We start from the raw sequence: 20,909 nt of genomic DNA on the forward strand, positions 1-20,909 counted from the left end.
GGCGGAGCAGAAACAACTTGAGCTCCAATGCTTCAAGTTATCAATACAGCTGCTGCCAGCCCCCTGGAAGAATAGACGCCTGATGGCTGTGCTGTCCCTCCCTTGCCGTGTATGGATGGTGGCGGTGAAGGCCCAATGAATTAAGGCAGTTACTCGAGGGTCTCTATTTTGTCTCCCTGGCTCACCCAAATATAAACCCACAGCAGAAACGAAAATGGCTAGTAAAAACAGGCCGCGGAAGAGGGATGCTGAGTAGGGTGCAAGAAACTCCATCGGTGAAAGTCACCTGTGTGAGGGAGACCGGCTGATTAGTAACCATAGATTAGTTGTTTCCCATTCGCCCGGCCAATGTCAAAGGTCACATTTCTGTGTAATGTACTTCAGCAGCGATATGGCGGCGTGCCGTCGGAGTGCCAGGCGCTACAACGTTTTCTTTGCGCTGCAGGCTTCTGTGCGCACTTCATTTTGAGAATCACTTCATTTTGAGAATCGCCTCGCGGTGCTATACATTTCCTATACATACTATAACTTTTGCGCGATATTAGTGCTTTTGCTGTAAATTAGACACATAATCAAGCAACACTCATGGGGCCAGCTTCCTGCAACTGCAAAAACCTCCTTACAAGCATTGCTGTAATTGCTTGACTTTTTACTGCAGAAGGAGTTATTTTTTTACGTACTTGTTTATTGATTCTGGCTGTTCATTTCAGTTATCATCAGTGCTTAGTGCTTAATGATAATTATTTTTAAATACTCACAAACCTTTCTTAAAAAATGCTTTTTTTTCAAGTGCATTCTAAAATAGTTATTTTCAGAAAACATTATTGTTCTTATTCATTTTTCTACTTGGATTATATTTTCTGAGTACCGAAAAACATGTACTTAAAATATCAGCAAAGTCAGTGCCTTTAGAGTAGGAATATAAAAAAGACCAACATTGGAAGAGATTGGAAATCTTTCTGCCTGACGCAATATGGCTCCAGAAATAAGAGGAGGAGAGAGGAATAATGTGGGATGTGTTGTCTTTATTACCAGTCACATCTTTGAAAACACTTTGGACCAAATTCACAAACATTCCAGCTCTGCAGGCAATCGATTGTAACTGCATTTTGCATTTGCAGCCACGCGCATATTACATGCGCAGAGTGATTCACAAAGAACTTCGTGGGCCTGATTCACCCAAGCATTTTGCAATGGTGCAATCTCATTGAAAAACACTTTGTAAATCAGGCCCATAGGCGACAAAGGCAATTTGCACCAGCTAAACACAAAAAACAGGGTAATCGCTAGGCACAGGTTTCTGGATGTACAATTTAACATGGGACGGAGAAATGTGGACTGTAAACGTCGTTTCTGAGAGTGGTATGAATCCCTGGGAGGGCTGCATCGCTTTCAGGGGAAACTTGTAGAGAAGCTCATGTGTTCCTGCTGATGTGTTCATGTCCTCGGGCTGGTGCAGGAGCAAGGGCCAGGCTGCTCCTTTGGAATCAGGGACACCCCCCTGTGTTTGCAGGTGTGTCCCTCATTTGCATTGCCTGGCCATGTCCACTCCTCCAGACATGCCCATTTTGCTGGTGGAAAGTGGGTGTTATCAGCCCGTCGGGTTACTGCGTAGCACATCGTATTACAACCAACCCAACGCAAAAAGATGGAGCAAATACAAAAGTACACAAGATTACATTTCTTAACTGATACACGCACAATCAATTATATATAGCAAAAATAAGGGTCCAATCGAATATATCATACTAAGGGAGGAGCCGGAATAACCGGGGTTACTGAGTGGGAAGAGGTCGAGATTGTGCATCATCCTCGCAGTCCCACCTGTTGACGCCCACACTAATAGAACTACAACTCTGCGCAATACCGCCACCATTTGTGCACACACATTTTTATTAGGACCTGCCACGTTTGGCCTATTTGAACTTTTGCGCATACACCTGCGGCTGCAAATCTGCTTCGTGGTTCGGCCCTTAGGGCTCCCTCTTTGACCTCAGCAGTTGTCTTGTCATCATAGGGTTGGAATCTGGGGGTCGCATTGTTGGATCTGTGACTGATGTGCTGCCCATTTGTAATTGGTTATGTATAATGCGCTTAAAACCCAGAGGCTTCTAAGCGCGGACCTGGGGATCGAACCCGTGTTGCTGCGCGTCCTCTTGCTTTCAAGGCTAGTGCGTTGCCCCTGAGCAGTCCTCCGTAGACTCCTATTTCTCACGCTGCTAACTCCAGCGTGAGGAGGGCTGGCATGGTGCTACGTAAGTGCTACATTTGTTAAATTAAATACACATAAATATCATTAATTCAAAGGCATATAAATAAAGTCTCAACAGTACTTATAAAATAAATTAAGTGCGCACATAAATACATTAGCAAAAGTCTCTGGTTCATGTCACAGTCTTGTCCCCTCAGGCGGGTGGGATCTCAACTGTGGTGTCCTGGCTTTCCGTGTTTACTGTGTAAGTGCTGGCGGCAGGGTTCTTGGCTTCCAGATATTCAACGGCGCCATAGAAGAGCATCCCAACGGCCAGCACGCACAGCAGGATATAGAGCTTCACGTAGACGCACAGGAAGGAGCCGTACCCAAAGGCAACGACGAACCCCACCGACTCCCAGAGGCAGCAGTTAGAGAACGCCGCTTCCTTGTTCTTTTCAAATAAGACTCCATAGAGAGCTGGAAAAAAGCAGATGATTTACGCATTAAGAAGATGCTTTCCAAACAATTATTCCATACACATGTGTCGCCACTATGCTTCGGTGGTTTGTCTAGTATTAATATAGTTATTTCTCTCTTCTCAACTGTACTAATGTACTTGGATCTTGTATGGAGGGCTGGTTTAATGGGATGGGAAGGAGCATAATGATGCGAAACCTGGCGTGTTGCTGCACGCACATGAAAAGTAGCCATGTTCGTTATGCCAGTAAGGTAAGTGAGTTGCGTTGAGACACGTGTGTGTTGCAATATGGGAGCCTCTGATCTTGTTACTCTGCTTGTTAAGTTGCAAACCAAGTCAGTTCTGAGGGTGTGGATGGTTTGTGGGAGTGCCAGAGAAACTGCTATTTGGGGTGAGTTGGTTGGAGAGGTGGAGAGTTTGCATGGTTTTCGTGTTAGAGGCTGGAGGGATGTATAAGGGAATGTTTTTCTCCAAGGTATTTGTGGGTGGCTCCAGTGTGTAGAAAGAAAACGTGTGAGTGGGTTTCTCGGCAGGATATTTGTGGGTGGCTCCTGTGTGTAGAAAGACAACGTGTGAGTGGGTTTCTCTGCAGTTTGTGTGTGTAGCTCCTGTGTGTAGAAAGAAAAAGGGTGAGTGGGTTTCTCTGCAGGGTATTTGTGGGTGGCTCTTGTGTGCAGAAGGTAACATGGTGAGTGGGTTTCTCTGCAGGATATTTGTGGGTGGCTCCTGTGTGTAGAAAGAAAAAGTGCGAGTGGGTTTCTCTGCAGGGTATTTGTGGGTGGCTCTTGTGTATACATAGAACAACGGTGAGTGGGTTTCTCTGTAGGGTATTTGTGGGTGGCTCTTTTTTGTAGAAAGAAACGGGTGAGTGGGTTTTTCTGCAGGATATTTGTGGGTGGCTCCTGTGTGTAGAAAGAAAAAGTGCGAGTGGGTTTCTCTGCAGGGTATTTGTGGGAGGGTCTTGTGTGTAGATTGAACAATGGTGAGTGGGTTTCTCTGTAGGGTATTTTTGGGTGGCTCTTGTTTGTATAAAGAAAACGGGTGAGTGGGCTTCTCTGCCGGGCGTGTGTGGGTGGTTCTTGTGGTAGATAGAAAAAGGGCGAGTGAGTTAGTGATATGAGAGGTGGTTGAAGGACATCCATATCTGTGATAACTCATACATATGTATCTGGACTCACCACTTGTTCGAGCCAGCCAGACCGCATCAGCAATGCCCCAGAGGGCTGATAAAATGAAGAACACTGCAAACTGGTCGGTGTTAGGCTTCCAGAGCAGCAGTGCAATAATGCAGGCTGCATGCACCCCAGCACCTGTCAATAGGAAATGCCACAGTATTGTTGGGGAGAACTCTAGGAATGATAGTGTTAGACTGTAGACAATACAATTCAGAACCTTTATCAATAAATCTACTGCTGTGTTATAAGAAACCAAAAGAAAGAGGGCGAGAGAGTAAGAGATAGACAGCGATAAAGTGCCTAACATCTAATCTAAACTGAGAAAAAGGGTCCACGAAGTTCCCATACAGAGTAAAAATGACTCTAAACATGAGGAATACTGAAGTGAAATAGGTAAAATATCATTTACTGAGAATAACTAATTGTGATATATTTTTATCCCAAAATAAAGCTCCTTCATAATGAACTAAGCTAAACGAGCAACCTTTAATATTGAAATACAACAAATCATTTAACAGAGGAAAACAAGAAAAGAAAACACTCGTGGACTGCAGAGGTGCGTTTAGAGTAGGTAGGGAAGGGGTGGAGTCATGGAGGATCTCCCCAGATTGAACATTTATAATTTCACAAATTGATATAGCTTAAGTTCAACTAAAGCAGAGCTGAGTAGTTACCCCCATACCACCAATGAATGATGTATCATAAATAGATGTTAACATACATTTTGACAGACTGCAGCTTTTATGTATAAATATGTAAAGAGTAGTTATTTTTACTTTATTCATTTAAAACCCACTTATGTTTGCTGTTTAGGTTACTTTCAATGTGAAATTAGTTTGTTTTATGACATCTGTTTCCGGGCTTTTATTGCTGGGATATTATAATATTGAAGCAATTTTCATCAAATTATTACGTTCAAAACAAAAATGTACCCCGTTGCCTAGAAAACAATGAGGATTCCTAGAACACATCCTGCTCCACGCCCTCCACAAAGGGGCACAATATTTGAAATTCTCTGGAGCACTTTCCAGGCCTGGGATGGCAGTTTATCACCCTCTGATTCCTGCACATGTGCATCGTGGTGGCAGCTGTGGCAGCTGTGGCTAAGCCGCACCACCCAGGCATAGCTGCTTTGTGTATATTAAAGGCACAAAGTTAACTTACCGGTGACAAAGATGGCGATCCTGCCTGTGTATTGGGATATCTTTCCGAAGAACATACAGCAGACTGAATTGGATACTCCGAAGCAGATCAACACGTAGCCCACAAATTTCAGTCCGAGGACACAGGTGACATATGACTGTGAAGAAATACATCAAATGTGGTTACTCTCAGGCTTAAAGATTTCTGAATCTGAAAAACTGTTCAATAATATTCCCAAAGAAGCAACGTGCTGCCTGTTACATTCGGATAATTGGAATGCCACATGTAAAGTAATCCTTGAGACCAGGACATAGATGCTCTTAGAACAGAAAGGCAATCAGTGCAGAACTTCAGTGCCGCGTGCTGGAAGGAATTTCTAGGACCACAGCGGTCCTTGCTGGTGTGGCTGTGCTCTGCTAGTGATAAATTCAGGCATCCAAAATTCAGTAGCTTTCATGTCAATGTCAACAGTGTTTTGTACAGTGAACAGAGTTCCATGGCATGGCTTCTATAAAACTGCACCTTTGCCCAATAGCAAAGTCGCTGCCAGACTCAGGTATGTTGTGATACCACTGCCAGTCTTCAGTAATTCAATGTATCTGGGATTTGGGCACCCTATGCTGTTTTCAAAAGTTAGCCAAGTTATGTGACAGGAGTTTTCCATTTATTATTTCACTTGTTACTTTTTGAAACGGGCTCCTTTTCTGATACTGTAATAGTAGGGAGCATTATTATTCAACTCAACAGTATCCAATATATATCGACTTGGGAAGGATGATGAGCTGAATTGACTTCATCAGGATTTGAACCTGTAACTTGATGCTGCACATATATCCCTGAGTGTGTGTTTAACTCATTGAGCCGCTTTTCTAGGAGTAGCTTCCTATCCCCGTAAGTAATATCACACTCCATTGGTTCCCTTTAGTAAAATGAAAAACTGAAAATCAGGAATGACTTGCGCATTCCTCCTGTACCCCATCAGTATAATAGATTATGTTACGCAGATAAAAGAATGCATAGATCAAGAGCTGTACAATGCTGCCTCCTTTATATTGATACGCACCTTTGTGTAATCACTTGCAAGGAACCCTTGTTCAAGTCCACCGAAGATTGTGAGCGGGATCAGAAGACACTGGCGCTTATCACGCAGCTGCCGGAAGGTGGCCAAGAATGTAGAGCAAAAGGACGGTTTGTTCTCTTCCACTTCTTGTCCTTCCTTTTTTTCAATTCGATCCAAAAATATGATAATTAATGCCACACCAATCACCCCACAGCCTGCAAAAGAAGAGCATATTAGGGGTTAGACAACAGGGTATTGTGATGTGTGGTGTTAAGTGTTTTGTATAAAAACAATACCTGATTGCAGAGTCATTTCTACTTTAAAGAATCATTATATTCTTTATTTTCAAGAAAATAAGTGGATGAATGGAATTATTGTTAGGTTTCAAATTAAGTAGAAGCTGATCCCCTCAGTTTGCTACCATAGGTTGGAAGGCAAACATAGGATCACGATAAACCATTTTGGGTTACCGAGGAAACCAATGGGTGAGACCCTGAATTCTCTCACATTGTAAATGGAGAATAAAAAAGGTCATCTAACTGTAGCAAAATATAAATACCACATTTCTATATACACATTATGCCGGCTTTGTCCTGGTTGTAAGTATTGCAATACTAGGGGCTATTCTTATCCAATTGTATTGCACTGAAATGATTGACCTAAGAAGGTCTGACCTTAACCTGTGATGTCAGGCAGCACACAGATCACTGAGTGAGTGCTTAGCTCGATGAGCTACCTTGTCCACACAAAAAGACGACACAAATATGATTGGATTATCCTACACTGCAACATGTGAAACAAACACACATTGTCACTCGGACTCGCATCTGATGTAAACTTTTGAGAAACAGAACAGAAATAAACATCAAAGCATTGGTTTAAGAAGAAAATAAGCAGCAATGGCTCGGCAAGAAACAGCCCAAATGATTTGATGGCCAACTCAATGATATGGAATCAGACACCTCAATGGCAGCACAGGTGATATTTGGGAATCTATTTGATCACTCAGACAAAACAAGAACTTGGGGTGTTGTCACTTTGTCTTTTATTTCCTCCAGCTCCATATTGTGATTCCATTCAACTTCTATTGATCTTTATGCACGTATACAATAGAACATAGAAAAATATTATGCAAGCATTCTTCAAATTCTAGGACTGGTGTTCCCCAATGACCCATTAAGGCTCTTGCTATACATCAAATACTGTACTTAAAGGTGTTCTGTAATATGGCGGATTAGGATGTGGAATTTCCAGGCCAAAGTCACTCTTTATCATTGCGAAAACTGATCCATTTGCAAAAATAGATAATACATTAACCCCTCAAGTGCCAAGCTATTATTGAAATATATGTAAAAAGGACGAGTAGACTACATCACAATCATGTTTTATACCTCCAACTTTTTACTGTAACTATCTTAATATGCTTGAAATGCTGATTGCCTAAGCTTTTGAAAAAACATAATTGGACCAGATCTTGTTTTTAAACCCAATCACCCAAGAATAGAGAGACATTCTGTCCAAAATCATAAGAATAATTCTAATAAAAGCCCAAAAGAGGGATAAATCACAAATGCATCCATGTAATGATGAGTGCTGATTCGGTGTCCCAGTGCGGGCAGAAGCCTGCATATATCCGTAAGTACGTTGATATCTTCCGTCACCTACAGTATTCGTAAGTTGATTGAACTCAGAGGGCCTGATTTACAATTCGTTTTTCAATGAGCTTGAGCCATTGTAAAATGTGTTTCTGAATCAGGCCTTTAACCGTGTATTTAATAAAGAAGCACCATAGGAAAATCATTACAATATTTCTCTAAACATTTGCAAACTCTCCTGAATGCAGAGCAAATCTGTCTGAAGGTTTATCTTGTTTCATTGATAGATTGTTCCATTCACATCTAACAAAACTAACATCCTGGATTCATGATAGTTTGGATATATTCCTGAAAACTGCATGTTCTGCCACAGGACAAGTACCACTGCATTGTTACATCAGATGTGGGACTTTAGAATATTACCATAGACCATATTACCGTGAATGGCTTGAGCACATTAATGCTCTTAATAGGTCAGGGATCACAAATCATGCTTATTGACCTGGCTAAATTACATTAATTTGCACCCTTTGTGTTTCATAGAGAATGTTTTGTTATGATATGTTAAAGGATATTTATACCGCACACTGTCACCACCAGAGTAGTCCCCTGGTGCTCTGGCAGATCTGAAAAGCAAGAGGGTAGGCTAAGCTAGTAGGACTCAGCAGGAAAAGCGCAAGAGAGCTGTGATGTGCTTTTGGCAGCTTCAGTTCGGTTTACACTGTTCGCTGAGCATAGGTGTGATTATTCGGTTGGTAGCTGTCATGTGCTGTTGTGCGAGACTATGTGTGGTTGTTGCAGTGTAGTGAAGTGCATGCTGTTTGTTGTGCAATATAGGTATGGTTGCGTTTAGTTTAGAGTTTGAGAGGTTTAAGCAGAGGGGTGATTCTTTAGTGGGTTGGTTAGTTGTGGTGCCCCATTGTACCTCCTCCACTTTGGCCACCTGTGGTAAGCGTCCCTGCCAGTGTTGTGTATTGTGGTGTGCTGGGGGGGTGTCTCCTTCCTACATGCTGTGCCGGGTTGTGGTTGTCTGCAGGGCTATTTAGAGGTGATGCCTCCTCCACCCTCCTCCCCTGCCTTCAGACTAATGGATGTCTACACTGCTTTGGGCTCAGGCATATCCTGGTAGGCAGCCGCCATCACTTCCCTGGGCCCCTTGAAGGGGGGCCTCATCCCTGTGCCCTTGAGCTACCTGGACAAAGTGGTTTATCTGTTTGGTCGCCACTCTTTCCCCTTCACCTCTTATGCCCTGTCTGTGGTTCCACCTAGGACGCTCCCATCTCTTTCATTCGCCTCCGGTGGGGCCCTCCTTATCACCAACGGACAGATTTCTAAATGGGATGGTAATATGCACTGCCTATGCAATTCAGTTCATGCCCTACACGGATGTTCCAGATGTGACATTTTACTATACACGTACTTACCTAGTGCAGCCTTCTATGACACATATCCTAGTGGAACATTATGATATATTCTCCCCTGGCTCGGTTATCCCTCAAAACGCTATTTCTAGGATACTGACAAGTTTATCTCTGCATCGCAAAGGAGGTTTCTTCAGGTAAACTTAAAGAATGCTGTGGCTTAAGCTTCAGCACATGAGAATGAGTTCCAATAAATCATGATGACCAATCGGTCATGATAATAACTTTGGGATACAGTATGTTTTACATTAAAAAAATTTGCAGTAAGTTTTAAACCTACCGGTGTAAGAGCCCAGCAGAGTGTAGATCACAGTGTCAGATGGGCGAGGTGATGTTACAGCCTCTGAGCCTGGACAGTCATCTGCTCCACAGTAGCTACCATTCAAACCTTGACGCCTTGACCCTAAATAGCAAGGAGACAAAATATGGAATAATTCACTTTCTTCTATAGAGTGATGCTTGCTGCTACTTTTTCGGGCAAAACTCATGTTTTTTCATGATTCTGATAAATGGACCTTCGCGTTTTCAAGGAGGAGGTGGAGTTTTCCAGTAGAGGCTCCACAGCTGTGTGTCCACAACAGAGAAAGTTTTAGAAATAGACATGAGGATAGGTCCAAAATGCAAAATAGAATCTTAGAACAACATACTATCATGAAATCCTAAAGAGGGAAAAGGCAATAAATGAAATTATTTTGCCCATTGCTTAAGAAGAAATACATAATTTTAGAATTACGTCTCGGACAGTACCAAGACAATGTAAAAAAAGCTATTTGGTCGATGGACACTGTTGTGCTTTTTCAGTTCAGTTTTAGTACATAACTCAATTAACAGTGATGTGTTTTACTTTTTGTGAGAAGGCGTTGACTATATCAAGGATCACTTTTTAGGACTGCTGTAATAAGGCAAGACTTTCTAAATACAGAAAAAAGCAAATGGCAAAAAGATAAGATGAAGCACTGAAGGTGGCTGTGGATAAGCCATGGAGGTCACCAGCATGCCCAACAATCACCTCTTGGTTAACAGGATCAACCCACCCGGATGAAAGGCAGATGCCATTTCTAGAGTATTCTTCTAAAAAGTCCTGCCATTGCACCTTAACCCATCATCCTATTCACAGCACGAGTATGGTATTGTACGGTTCTGTAAAAGCTTTCAAAATACGCTAGCAGTGATAAACTCGTAAGTACTTTTCTGAACTGAATGTTCTCATCAGCAAATATTCACAATCGCTTTAGAATGAACTAAATTGGAGAAGAAAAATATGTGTTAAGTTTGTTAGAATATTATATAACAAAAGCACTAATATGCATTGTTCTTTAATAATCTTAGTGTCGTGCTGTACAAGGGTGGCGTTACATTAGAGAAGTGGGCACTTCCTGGTATGATTGGAGCACTGGGGAGGAAGCATACATGTGTTTAGAATTAATTTTGTGTATGAATGTATGGTATTGGGTAAAGCAGGTGCGTTCTTCCCATAATCAGTGAAAAGAAGACATGATAGGAGGGATCCCTGTGATATCCCAGTGGATAAAGGGGGCCATTGGTATCAGTGTGATGGGTGGGCAGTGAATGTTGAGATGTGGTCTTCTGCAAAGTTAAGGCAGAGAGTGGTGGTGCTGTAGTTGTTGAACCTTGTCCTTCTGCTCAGCATGTTGCACATCACACGTCACAGGATGCTCTGGTCAGGGTGGTCTGGGAAGTGTATGTGCATTAGGGAAACCAAGTTATTACTTATTAAGTTATTAGAAGCCTTTGCCAATAAATGCTTGGAAGTAGCAAGTATGTGTGGTGACCAGGCTGAGTGAGTGGCAGTGCCCAGAAGCCTGAGGCTTGGACTCGAAGCACATGAGGTTGTTATCATAACATGATGAGTTTGGCTCTTTGATCAATGAGATATGAGTGGGTGGCAGAGAGGGAGGACAACAGGTTCATGTTGTCTGTAATGGCATGTTTGGTGAGCGCTGGTTGGTGGATGATTTCTGAAAGCTGATGCTGTTGTCCCAAGAGAAGAAAGAGAGGAACGTTTAGTGACGGAGGTTCAGGGAGGTTTACCATTGCTACAGCTGGGTGGTGGGAAACGCTGGTTGTGGGAGGAGGTTTGAGTGAGAAGACAGTAACTGTATTTTTTATTACCTCTAGAAAAATCAAATATCATAGATGATATTAGATTTCCCCAAATGCGACCTGTCTGGAGAATGAGAAAGAAGATTCCAAAGTATTCGTTGATGACATCCTCTGCTATTCTCCTCGCCGTCACTGCATGCTTTCGTCCAATCACTGTTATGTAGGTCCTTTTGGCCGTCCAGAGAGATCCTCCTCCTAAGCCCAGAAGAACTGAGGTGCTGACCAGGGTGTACCTGTAAAATAAAGGTCTCTTATTTTCATTTTTTTCTTTACATGTCTGTGGAAGGGTTACATCTGGCACTGCAATATAATGTTAACGCTTTCCTCTCTGGGAAAAACATTTCCACCTCAAACAATGCTTAACAGACAGAAGGAGTTAAGCTGATTTATTATTTCAAGAAAGTAATTTGCAATGATCACCCTATGAAGGAATCTTTTTGTTTGATGAGGCTTGCTCATCAATTCTTGCACATCAATTATTATGTTATTCTAAATAAGTGTTTAACTTTTTTGGTATATTCAGGCAAAAACTGGCCCACGAGGATACCTCAGGGGCAATGTGTGTGTCTTGGAAGCAAAACAATGTGGAGCAACACAGGTTTGAATCCCAGTCCACCGCTCAGATACTAGTCTTCTGTAGGCAGATGTGTAATAAAAGATTGGCCTCATCATGAGTTGGGTGGTATCCCAACTGGGATGCCGCCCCACTTTATTTGTGTTACTGCCCACCTGTCTGGCGGTTTTACTGTTGGATCACGGGTTGGATGGTAAACATTATTCCCCATTCCCCATTGGGTCCATTGGAACCAATGGAGAATTTTCAGTGCAATTACCGCCAGCAGTATTACTGCGCGGTAATAGCACCAAAATCAGCATTTATCCAGTGTGTGGACAATGAGCTCAGAGCTGGCGGTAAACACGCCATACTCATGATTGGGCGGACCCTTAAATGCGGCGGTAACCCCATTCCCACTGCATTTAAGGGCTACTGCCCAACTCGTGATGAGGCAATTAATTTAACACGATTTATTGCAGTGGTGGTGGACATGATAGTTGCTCAATCAACTATTTGTAAGTGTCAGTGGAGACAATTTGACCAAATCTCTAAATTCAAGACTATTGTCTACTGTTTCAAATATGTTTTTGTTCTACAACAGTGATGATCTCATCAGCATGAAACAGTCTAAAGCAGTCCCAATACATCATTCTCTAGGATCCGGAGCAAGTCCCTGCCTTACTTCCGGCATTCATTCACAGATTACTTTCCTGCTAGTAAAATAAGGGAGATTTGGGATAACACGAGATTGGAAAAGGTTCTAGCTTCATTGAAATTGGTGCTGGGTATTGCGGGTCTCTGTACAAACATGGACAGCTGAATGTATTGTTTACTCCTGGAATGAGTACAGTCTCCTTAATGCAACCTTTCACAGAAATTAGGAAACTACCTACTCCAGCAAGGCAGGGTTACGTTTTTTGTTGCTGTCCCCTTCAAGGCAAGACAGCTCATTTTAAGAGGGACTTTATAATATTTTGAAAAACAAGAACTGTGAACAACCTACTCAGAAACGAAAATATATAAAACAGGACTGCATGTCCCAGGCAAAACTTGGAGTTTCAAACGCATTCAACACATCTGTTGATACTGATCATTGCACAGGGAGCGTGCCGCCAATTACTCAAAAGCAAAATTATGGATGCAACTGGCAATTAGGTGTTTCATTTGCGTGATTAATCCTTTTCTTCATATTCAATGCCAAGTGATTTTGTTGATGTATGAGGAAATGATTAAGTCAATGGAACACTTCATTTAAATGATGTGGTCTGGGCAGAAGCAGATATGTAAAGATGCTCACTTGCAAAAGTAAAATCTACATTACTAGCTGCTTTCCGATCTGTGGCGAATCATCTTCACTTCCGCAAAGGATTGAAATCCTTCCTTTTCATAAAATCTTTCAGCCTATAATCCTCATCATTCGCAGCCATATGAGCTTCTTGGCACGCTTGAACGTGCTTCCTGAATTTGTCCCTGTCTGTCCCATCGCCTTCATATTACGTCATCATTGTTTGCCCTCCATCTTTCACTCCTTATTATTCTCCTGCACTCTTTTGTCCTCTTCCTGGTTCTTACCGCTCAATGTTCTTGTCTAAACCTTTAATCTATTCCCCCTGCCATCGCCGAGTACTTATCTGTTCTTGTGTTCTTGTTTTATACCCAGTTACTGTCGTCTGCTCTTCTGTCTGCTCTTTTGCCTTGCACTTAACTGATCGGAATGTTTCCAAAGTTTGTGAAGGATTGGGATTCCCTTCCCCCCTTCCCTATGCTTTGGAGTCCCTGTGAAGTGGCAGCGCCAGCCGATGGTGCCTTATTGAACTCCACTATTAATTAAATAAATACATACACTATTGCTCAAAGGCTGCACATTGAACTACTTTAAATAATGATATGAAAATGTTGATGGATTTAAAAATAAATATTTTGAAGGAACACAGAAATTGATTGTCCAACTTCTGCAAATTGCAGGAAAAGGAGATTACCATTTTGGGTAGAAGTTGGCCAAGGTGTACGTAATGAAGCAGCACATGGAGAGGACAATGGTCCACTTGCAGCCCAGTTTCTCTGTGAGGATTGGAGCGAGGAATAGACAAGAACAGCAGAAGGCTCCATACATGACTGCCAGAGCCACGACTCCCATGTTCTGTTCCTTATTCAGGCTGCTCTGTGGAAGCAAAGAGAAAGAAACCATGTCTTTACCAAAAATCCATAAAATGAAAAAGACCCCTAGTCTTTTTCTCAAACATGCCATGAAAATACAGGCTATGCCCTGAGAAGCTCAGTCATTGGTGGTGCACAAGGTATCCAGCAATACAATAGATGCCTTAGGAATAAAAAGATATTGAAAGAGGTGGATCACTGGAGGGCTGGGGGCAGAAGAGGAGGTGCTCCGAGTGATTGAGATTTGTTCATTCGAGAAAATCTATGAGTCAATATTTATTTGTCGGGTTTTGAAATGTATGTCAGCGTTAGCATGACATAATGAGTATTAAAGAGTAGGATCAGCAACATGAAAATGTTATTTGAGGGTGTTACATGCCTGGAGCGGCCCTGTTTGTTTATGTAATTTAGCCATACAAAGGTGTTCTAACAAATAGGCACACATTCCACACACACTTTTCATTGAAGTGGGAGAAAAGGAGTTTGTGGCCAGCTCAAGGATGGCTGGAGTATTGATCCCATTGCAGCTACTAGTCAAGAAGGAAGACCCAGCCAATCACTGGATGATTGCTCTTCCGGATGTTACAGGGAACATTTGTGCAAAGGTATTGTGGCGGAAGCTTGCACAATGGGCAGGGAATAAAGGTGTAATCCTACTAATGCAGAGTGGATAAAATAGAACAGACTCTAGACAAGAATGTTATTGCCTTGAAGACTTTTTTTAAAAATAATTGATAATTCATTCAAGTTAAATAAATAAGAAAGAGAGTTGGAGAACACAGCATGACAATTAATGGCAGCATGGATGGGTTTTAATAAATAATATGCAAAGTTTGCCTACCATCCAATAATGCATGCCCCTAAGGGCAAAGTGCCCCGTACAGTTCTATCTGATGCAGTCATTTGGTTGCTATCTAGAGTTGCATAATTTGACACATTGGAAGGTAACATTTGAAGACAAGCAATTGGTTTTCCGGGTCGCTCCTCTTCCCAGTGCATACAAGAGGATTTGGGGGTGCTGTGTAGTTAGCTGTGCTCTCTTGTCTTATTGTCCTTACGCTTTGTCAAAAAATAACATCCAATGCCATTTTAGCACATCCCCAATTCATGCAAATGAGGACATATTAGCACGCTCATAAGCCAGGTCACAGAATTCTGCCAAGGAAAAGTAAGCTGCAGCCTACTATAAGGACTACCCTAAAAAGTGTGTATATCAAAATATGGACAAGATAGAATAAATGCACCTGGTGGAAGCCACGTGATCAATGAATCCCTTCATAAAGTTAAATGTATATTCAAAAAGTTTAAATCATAGGACTAAAATAATACTCTGTTTTATAGGGGTGACTTCAAATGTGCACAAACAATATAACAACCCAAAACAGATAATATATTAATTGTTATTTTAACCTGCCGAACAAAAAGATCCCGGTTGTAGCTATGGGCAGCTCGTTTAAAATGGGCAGCGTCCTGCCACCCATCTGACTATTATAAAGGAGCCAGTATCCCAGAGACACATTCTGATGTCCCTGGCAACTGACATAGCAACTGGCTGTATCTGGCATAACATACATTGATTGCAAAGACCCTAAAGATTAGTATCTTCTAGACCGATATATGGTAAGCCAGAGAAAGCTGGTTACTATTTCAGTTGCCAGAACCTTCAGAGTTGCTATTCATTTTATCATCCTGCCAGCAATCGGCTGATGTGATGTTGAGTCATGTCACCTCCCTGTGTGTGTTGCAACATTCTGGGTTCATGCTAGAGGTGTGTTCAGGAAAGGAAGACTGCATTTAAATTCAGGGCAAAGCAAAGGAGAAGCGCTGTGGACACAAGGCACAAGGGCGTCTGGCACAGACTCAAAGGAGTAGGACAGCCCGTTGCCACCTACCTGCAAAGTCTGCAGGCCGCCATACGCAGTATACAGGAATAACATCCCAAAGGACACAACGAGGATGTTCTTGAAACGAGTGAGTCCCATTTTCACTTCAGGAAGTGCAGTAACTCAGAGAGGTGAGGTTTAGCTGTGGAGGTTCTGAGCTCGCCGGTCTAGGCTCACGCGAGGATGATGTGCTCTGTAAATAAGGATAGACATGTTTGACATTATAGGAATCCTATTATGCTGAATGAATCTATAGACTATTGACATTTCCAGACAGGCCTGCATGCTGATCTGTGGTGCAGAGATCCTGTTGGGTAGAAGGAAACACAACATTATAGGGTGAGGTCCCACGGTTCCCACTCACCAGAAAACACCTCTCCCTCTAAGGCTAAACTTTGACACTTAAGGGGCCTGTGTAAAGGCCAAACACTGCTGCTATAAGTTAGGCTCTGCCAAAAAAGCCATGTGCCAGGAGATAGACTTAGCCAGTTCATAATGATGTATTACTGGCAGCGTGGTATTACATGCATGCTACCATCTAGCAGCAATTCGTTTAGCAAAGCCTGTTTTACCATTAGTGGTAAATATACAGCGGCAGAACACATCAGCCACTCTGCATGCGTCATTTCCATGATCTGCTGCATTCTTCAGGAGTGAGCTCTGCACTGACAGTCCCCCTTTATCGTGGGGCCAATGGCTGCATTTTCATGATCGCTTTATACTTGGGACCTCCTGGTGATGCAACATAGTGGAGGAGATCCTGTAAATGTGCAGCTGCTGAACTCATTAGCGCTGCTCCACAGCTGTGGATACCCAATATAAGACTAACCACCATGTGATATGGCCATACACAGAAGGTATAGGTGAACGGTCTTGTGGAGTGAGCATTGATAGCGCATCTCACATCTCATACAGATAAAGTAATGCACTTACATTGAGGAGTGTTACAGCAGCTGCATGAGCATAAATGCCGTGCTCTCCATGCTGCAATGCATGCAGTATGGGGAGAGCACCGTTTCCAGTCACTTTGCCTGGCCATTGTACTCTAATACGGCCTCCGGATTGTGGCTGGTCATGTTTGAGAGCACCCACACATATCCATATAAACTGAATCAGATTGTAACTCACTGTTCTGTCTGCAGGTCGCTGAAGGGTCCTCTTAGTTACAGATGTTCCTTTTCTTCAGTGTAGATGGGAGACACCAGTGCACAGCTGTCTTGGAGCCTGGATCTCATTCACAACCTCCGAAGAACTGCTCGCCTGCTTTATAACAAGTGAGACTGGGCACACCCTAAAATTATAACCAGTGCCACTAGGAAAGTAAATGGAAATTTGAAACATCATCCGAGTCACTCATTTGGGAAGTTTGATTTCATCATCCACTCATCCACGTAATCGCTACTGTCAATTAGCAATTTCACAACTTGGTACTTTTGACATGATCTCATGCCAGAATGTGTATCTAATATAGTATAGTCTTATATTCAGGAACTTTTAGGTGGATTTCAACCTATGGACACCCGCGACCGGATTCACTTGTGAATGTTCCTCTTGGAACTTAATGTCGCATTGTGTGGGAATCTACTGAGACATAGAGTTCCACCACTGCTTTGAGAAAGCTTAAATAATACTGTGTTTCTCACACACCTGTTACTGCGCCATAGTGAGTTATTTAACACTGTAATTTCTTTGTTTCCATCGGTCATAAAGTATTCATCCGTAATAGTGATTTAACATAAAGTTCTTTATTTTTCAATATTTTTCATGAACGAGAGACGCAGAACCAGACACTTTGGAGGCGGGATTTAACCCTATGACATCCATATAGTACAGACGACATGTAAATCAACAGTCAACATCATAAACACGACTTGCCCTGATTTGAGTGCCATTTTGAAAAATATTGAAAAATAAATAACTTTCTGTTAAATCACTATTACGGATGAGTACTTTATGACCAATGGAAACATAATGAAATTACAGTGTCAAATAACTCAGTATGGCGCAGTGACAGGTGTGTGAGAAACTCAGTATTATTTAATATAGTATAATGTCAATTCTAAAAGAGAAAATAGATATCTGACAAAATGTTAAGATGCCTTCACATTCCGAGGTAAATCTCAGAGTCTTTCCAATATCCGGCATGGGCAACCCTTACACAGTGAGAATGATTTGCTCTGTTGTCAGAGAGATCCCCAATGCTTTATTGCTGACATCACATGACAAACGGATCAAGAGCGCTGAGAACATCACTATAAGGTGTCCTCTGCCAACACCCTGTACAGAAGAAGTTGCCTCTGTCTTGAGACTGTGGGACATTTCTTCCCTTACAATCCGAGGATCTGGCTCACCAATCAAGCAATCAGTTGGTCAAGTTATGAGTATGTTACCAATCAGTCTTTAACTTCTAGGCAGTACCACCACATTTCTAACACTCAATAGAAGAGAAGAAATAAGAAGAGTTAATGCCCTGTGAGGAATTCTGCACTTCCTAGGCCTGATGATGGGGGTGACTTGGTGGGTGTACATAGTCTCTAGGAGGATCATCCTGAAATTTCGGATTTTAAAATCCCCATTTCAATGCATATATGGAGGGATGGGTTAAGTTAATAATAAATGCCTTTGAGCTATGGAAGGGCTGCAGGGGTCTCCCCCGGCATATATAGATGCGGTAAAATGGGGTAAAACAAAAAAAAGTATTGACAAAATTGCGCTGTGACCACATAGATCACCATTATGCCCTTATTAGCCTGCTACACGACACTCCTGGCCCCTCTGCAAACTAAAAAACCCAACACACAGAGTGACTTACACCTTGTGCCAACCACATTGAGGAACATTTTACCCAACTTTATTGACACAAACAAATGCAAATCACAATATTTAAAATGGATCACTGCACATTTCTTACTGTGCATCCCAAAAGGTCGGTTTGTTTTTGTTTTAACTCATTTTGCTACATATATGTATGTGGTGCAAGACCCCCTACAGCCAGACATACCATCCCACTTTCATTATTAACTTAACCCATAGCACCACATATATATGCAGTGAAATGGGGCTTTTAAAATATGACATTTTGGGATGTGCAGTAATTGTGTGCGCAGTAATGGGTGATACCGGATAAGGGCCATCGGTGCAGATCTTTGCTGATCTGCATTGTCCCTCCCCTCCATTCGATGGCTCCTACCAGAAGGGGTATGACGCCCTTTCATCGCGGGATGTTTTTTTCGCTGTGTTTTTTACCACACATTTTTTTTGGGGAAAAAACCCATCACATGTTTTAGACAATGGTGGGGGGGGGGTTAGGGAGGAACCCCCCCAAAAAGAATTTAAAAAGAATTTGCTGGGTTTTTTCATTAAGAAAATTGCGGTAAAAACCCCACATAAAAACATCCCACGATGAAATGACATGGAACCACCAGAAGGACCCTGGAAGAATCTACCACTGCACCAGCCCCCTCAGGTTGCGACTCAGCACTAGATGTTTTCAAGGCACTATTTTTAATGGAGAGGGAGTTATGGTGTTGAAATCCACAGATGCTAGTGGTGAACCAACATAGCCAGAGAAGACGTGCAAGGGATGGAAAGGAACAGAAAAGAGTCTTTGATGAAAGGGGGATGGGAAGGAGTGGTGGTATTGAGTGGAGGAGGCTTCTGCTCACCACGGGATTGTGCAAAGGCACTCAACGAATGCTCCCTCTTTAGTAGAGAAGGGCTCTGCATTGACAGTGAGGAACACAAAATGAGACCTCAGAGATTAAAATCGGAGCCGAGCGAGGGTAAATGAATAACAAGCTGCCCGTAGAGTTTAAGTACAATTCTGCAGTCAGCTGTAAACTGGATAGGGTAGAAGGAAGAGAGGGCAGCAGTGTGGAAGAAGTAAATGGGCTCACAGGGAGCAAAGGGGTTAAAGGAATAGTGGGCTCAGAAAAATTATTGGCAAAAAAGATGGCCAATAATGAAAAAAAATCTTAAAAATATATTTTTTTAATGTCCCTATGAAAAGTATTGGGCAAACGAAGCTCAAACATTAAAATGGGAAGCACTAGGGGGCATCCATTTTGTGAAATGGATGCCACCTGTGCTTGCCCTTGCGGCACTAAGGAAGCAAAAGCCAGCCAACTGTAGCAAACAAAAGCTACCACTGGGTGGCTTTTGCATCATTGGTGCCGGAGGAGAGAGACCAGAGACTGCAGGCAGGAAAGCTGCATCTCGGTAAGTGCTCATTTCTTTTTTTTAAATAAGCACTAGCTGCATTTTTTTCTAAGTTTTCCAGGCTGGAGAAGCCCGGAAAACTTAGAAAGAAAACCGCAGCTTTTGAAACATTGCATTTATGTTTGCGGTAGCTTCAGCTTGGAGCCCTCTGGGGCTCCAAGCTGAAGCTACCGCAAACATAAATACAACGTTGTTGTATTTAAAAATGCTGCGGGTTTCTTTCTAAGTTTCTCGCGCTCCTCCGAGCCGGAGAAGCCCGAGAAACTTAGAAAGAAAAACCGCAGTGTTTTTTAAACACAACTGCTCCCCGGAGACCTAAAGTGATAGCTACGGCAGGCAGAAACACAATGCGGTTGTGTTTCCATGGCCGTGTGTTTCTGTCTGCAGCAGCTTTCACTTTGCGGCTTGCGAGGTCCCCCGGGGAGCCCGCGAGCCCCAAAGTGAAAGCCGCTGCAGGCAGAAACACAACACGGGTGTTTTGAAATGCTGCAGTGCTTCTCACTGCGGCAGCTTTCGCGTGGAGTCTCCTGGGCTCCCCCAAACCCGAGGGAGTCTAGGCAACTCCAAGCGAAAGCTGCCGCAGTGAGAAATACAACGTTGTTGGATTTGTAAATGCAGTAGTATTTACAAATCCAACAATGTTGTTATTCTGAATGCGGCAGCTTTTGCTTGGAGCCTCCTGGACTCCCTCAGGGTTGGGGGAGCCCAGGAGACTCCACGTGAAAGCTGCCGCAGTTAGAATAACAACGTTGTTGTATTTATGATTTCTGTGGTTTTCCAACCACGGCAATCCCAAATACAACAACGTTGTATTTTTAATTGACGCGCCCCAGCTTTTTGCCTTCATTTTACATTTTCTGTGCTTCCCTGGGCTTGGGGAGCACCTAAAATGTAAAATGAAAGTG

The 20,909-nt window shown here is 42.6% G+C and overlaps 1 protein-coding gene across 1 annotated transcript; it reads right to left on the bottom strand.

The window, feature by feature from the left end:
- Positions 1 to 1,005: 1,005 nt before the first annotated feature.
- LOC138468465 (protein unc-93 homolog A-like) lies at positions 1,006 to 17,010 on the bottom strand. Its single transcript, XM_069609000.1, has 9 exons — positions 16,915 to 17,010; positions 15,796 to 15,979; positions 13,726 to 13,907; positions 11,200 to 11,423; positions 9,347 to 9,469; positions 6,054 to 6,265; positions 5,012 to 5,147; positions 3,851 to 3,982; positions 1,006 to 2,671 (listed from the first exon to the last, which is right to left on the bottom strand). The coding sequence occupies exons 2-9, from the start codon at positions 15,883 to 15,885 to the stop codon at positions 2,406 to 2,408; spliced, it is 1,365 nt and encodes a 454-aa protein (XP_069465101.1). The 5' UTR covers positions 15,886 to 15,979; positions 16,915 to 17,010; the 3' UTR covers positions 1,006 to 2,405.
- Between the last annotated feature and the right edge of the window lie 3,899 nt (positions 17,011 to 20,909).

Source organism: Ambystoma mexicanum, chromosome 4q (genome assembly GCF_040938575.1).
Source record: "Ambystoma mexicanum isolate Mex_15411 chromosome 4q, UKY_AmexF1_1, whole genome shotgun sequence".
Lineage (NCBI taxonomy): Eukaryota > Metazoa > Chordata > Amphibia > Caudata > Ambystomatidae > Ambystoma > Ambystoma mexicanum.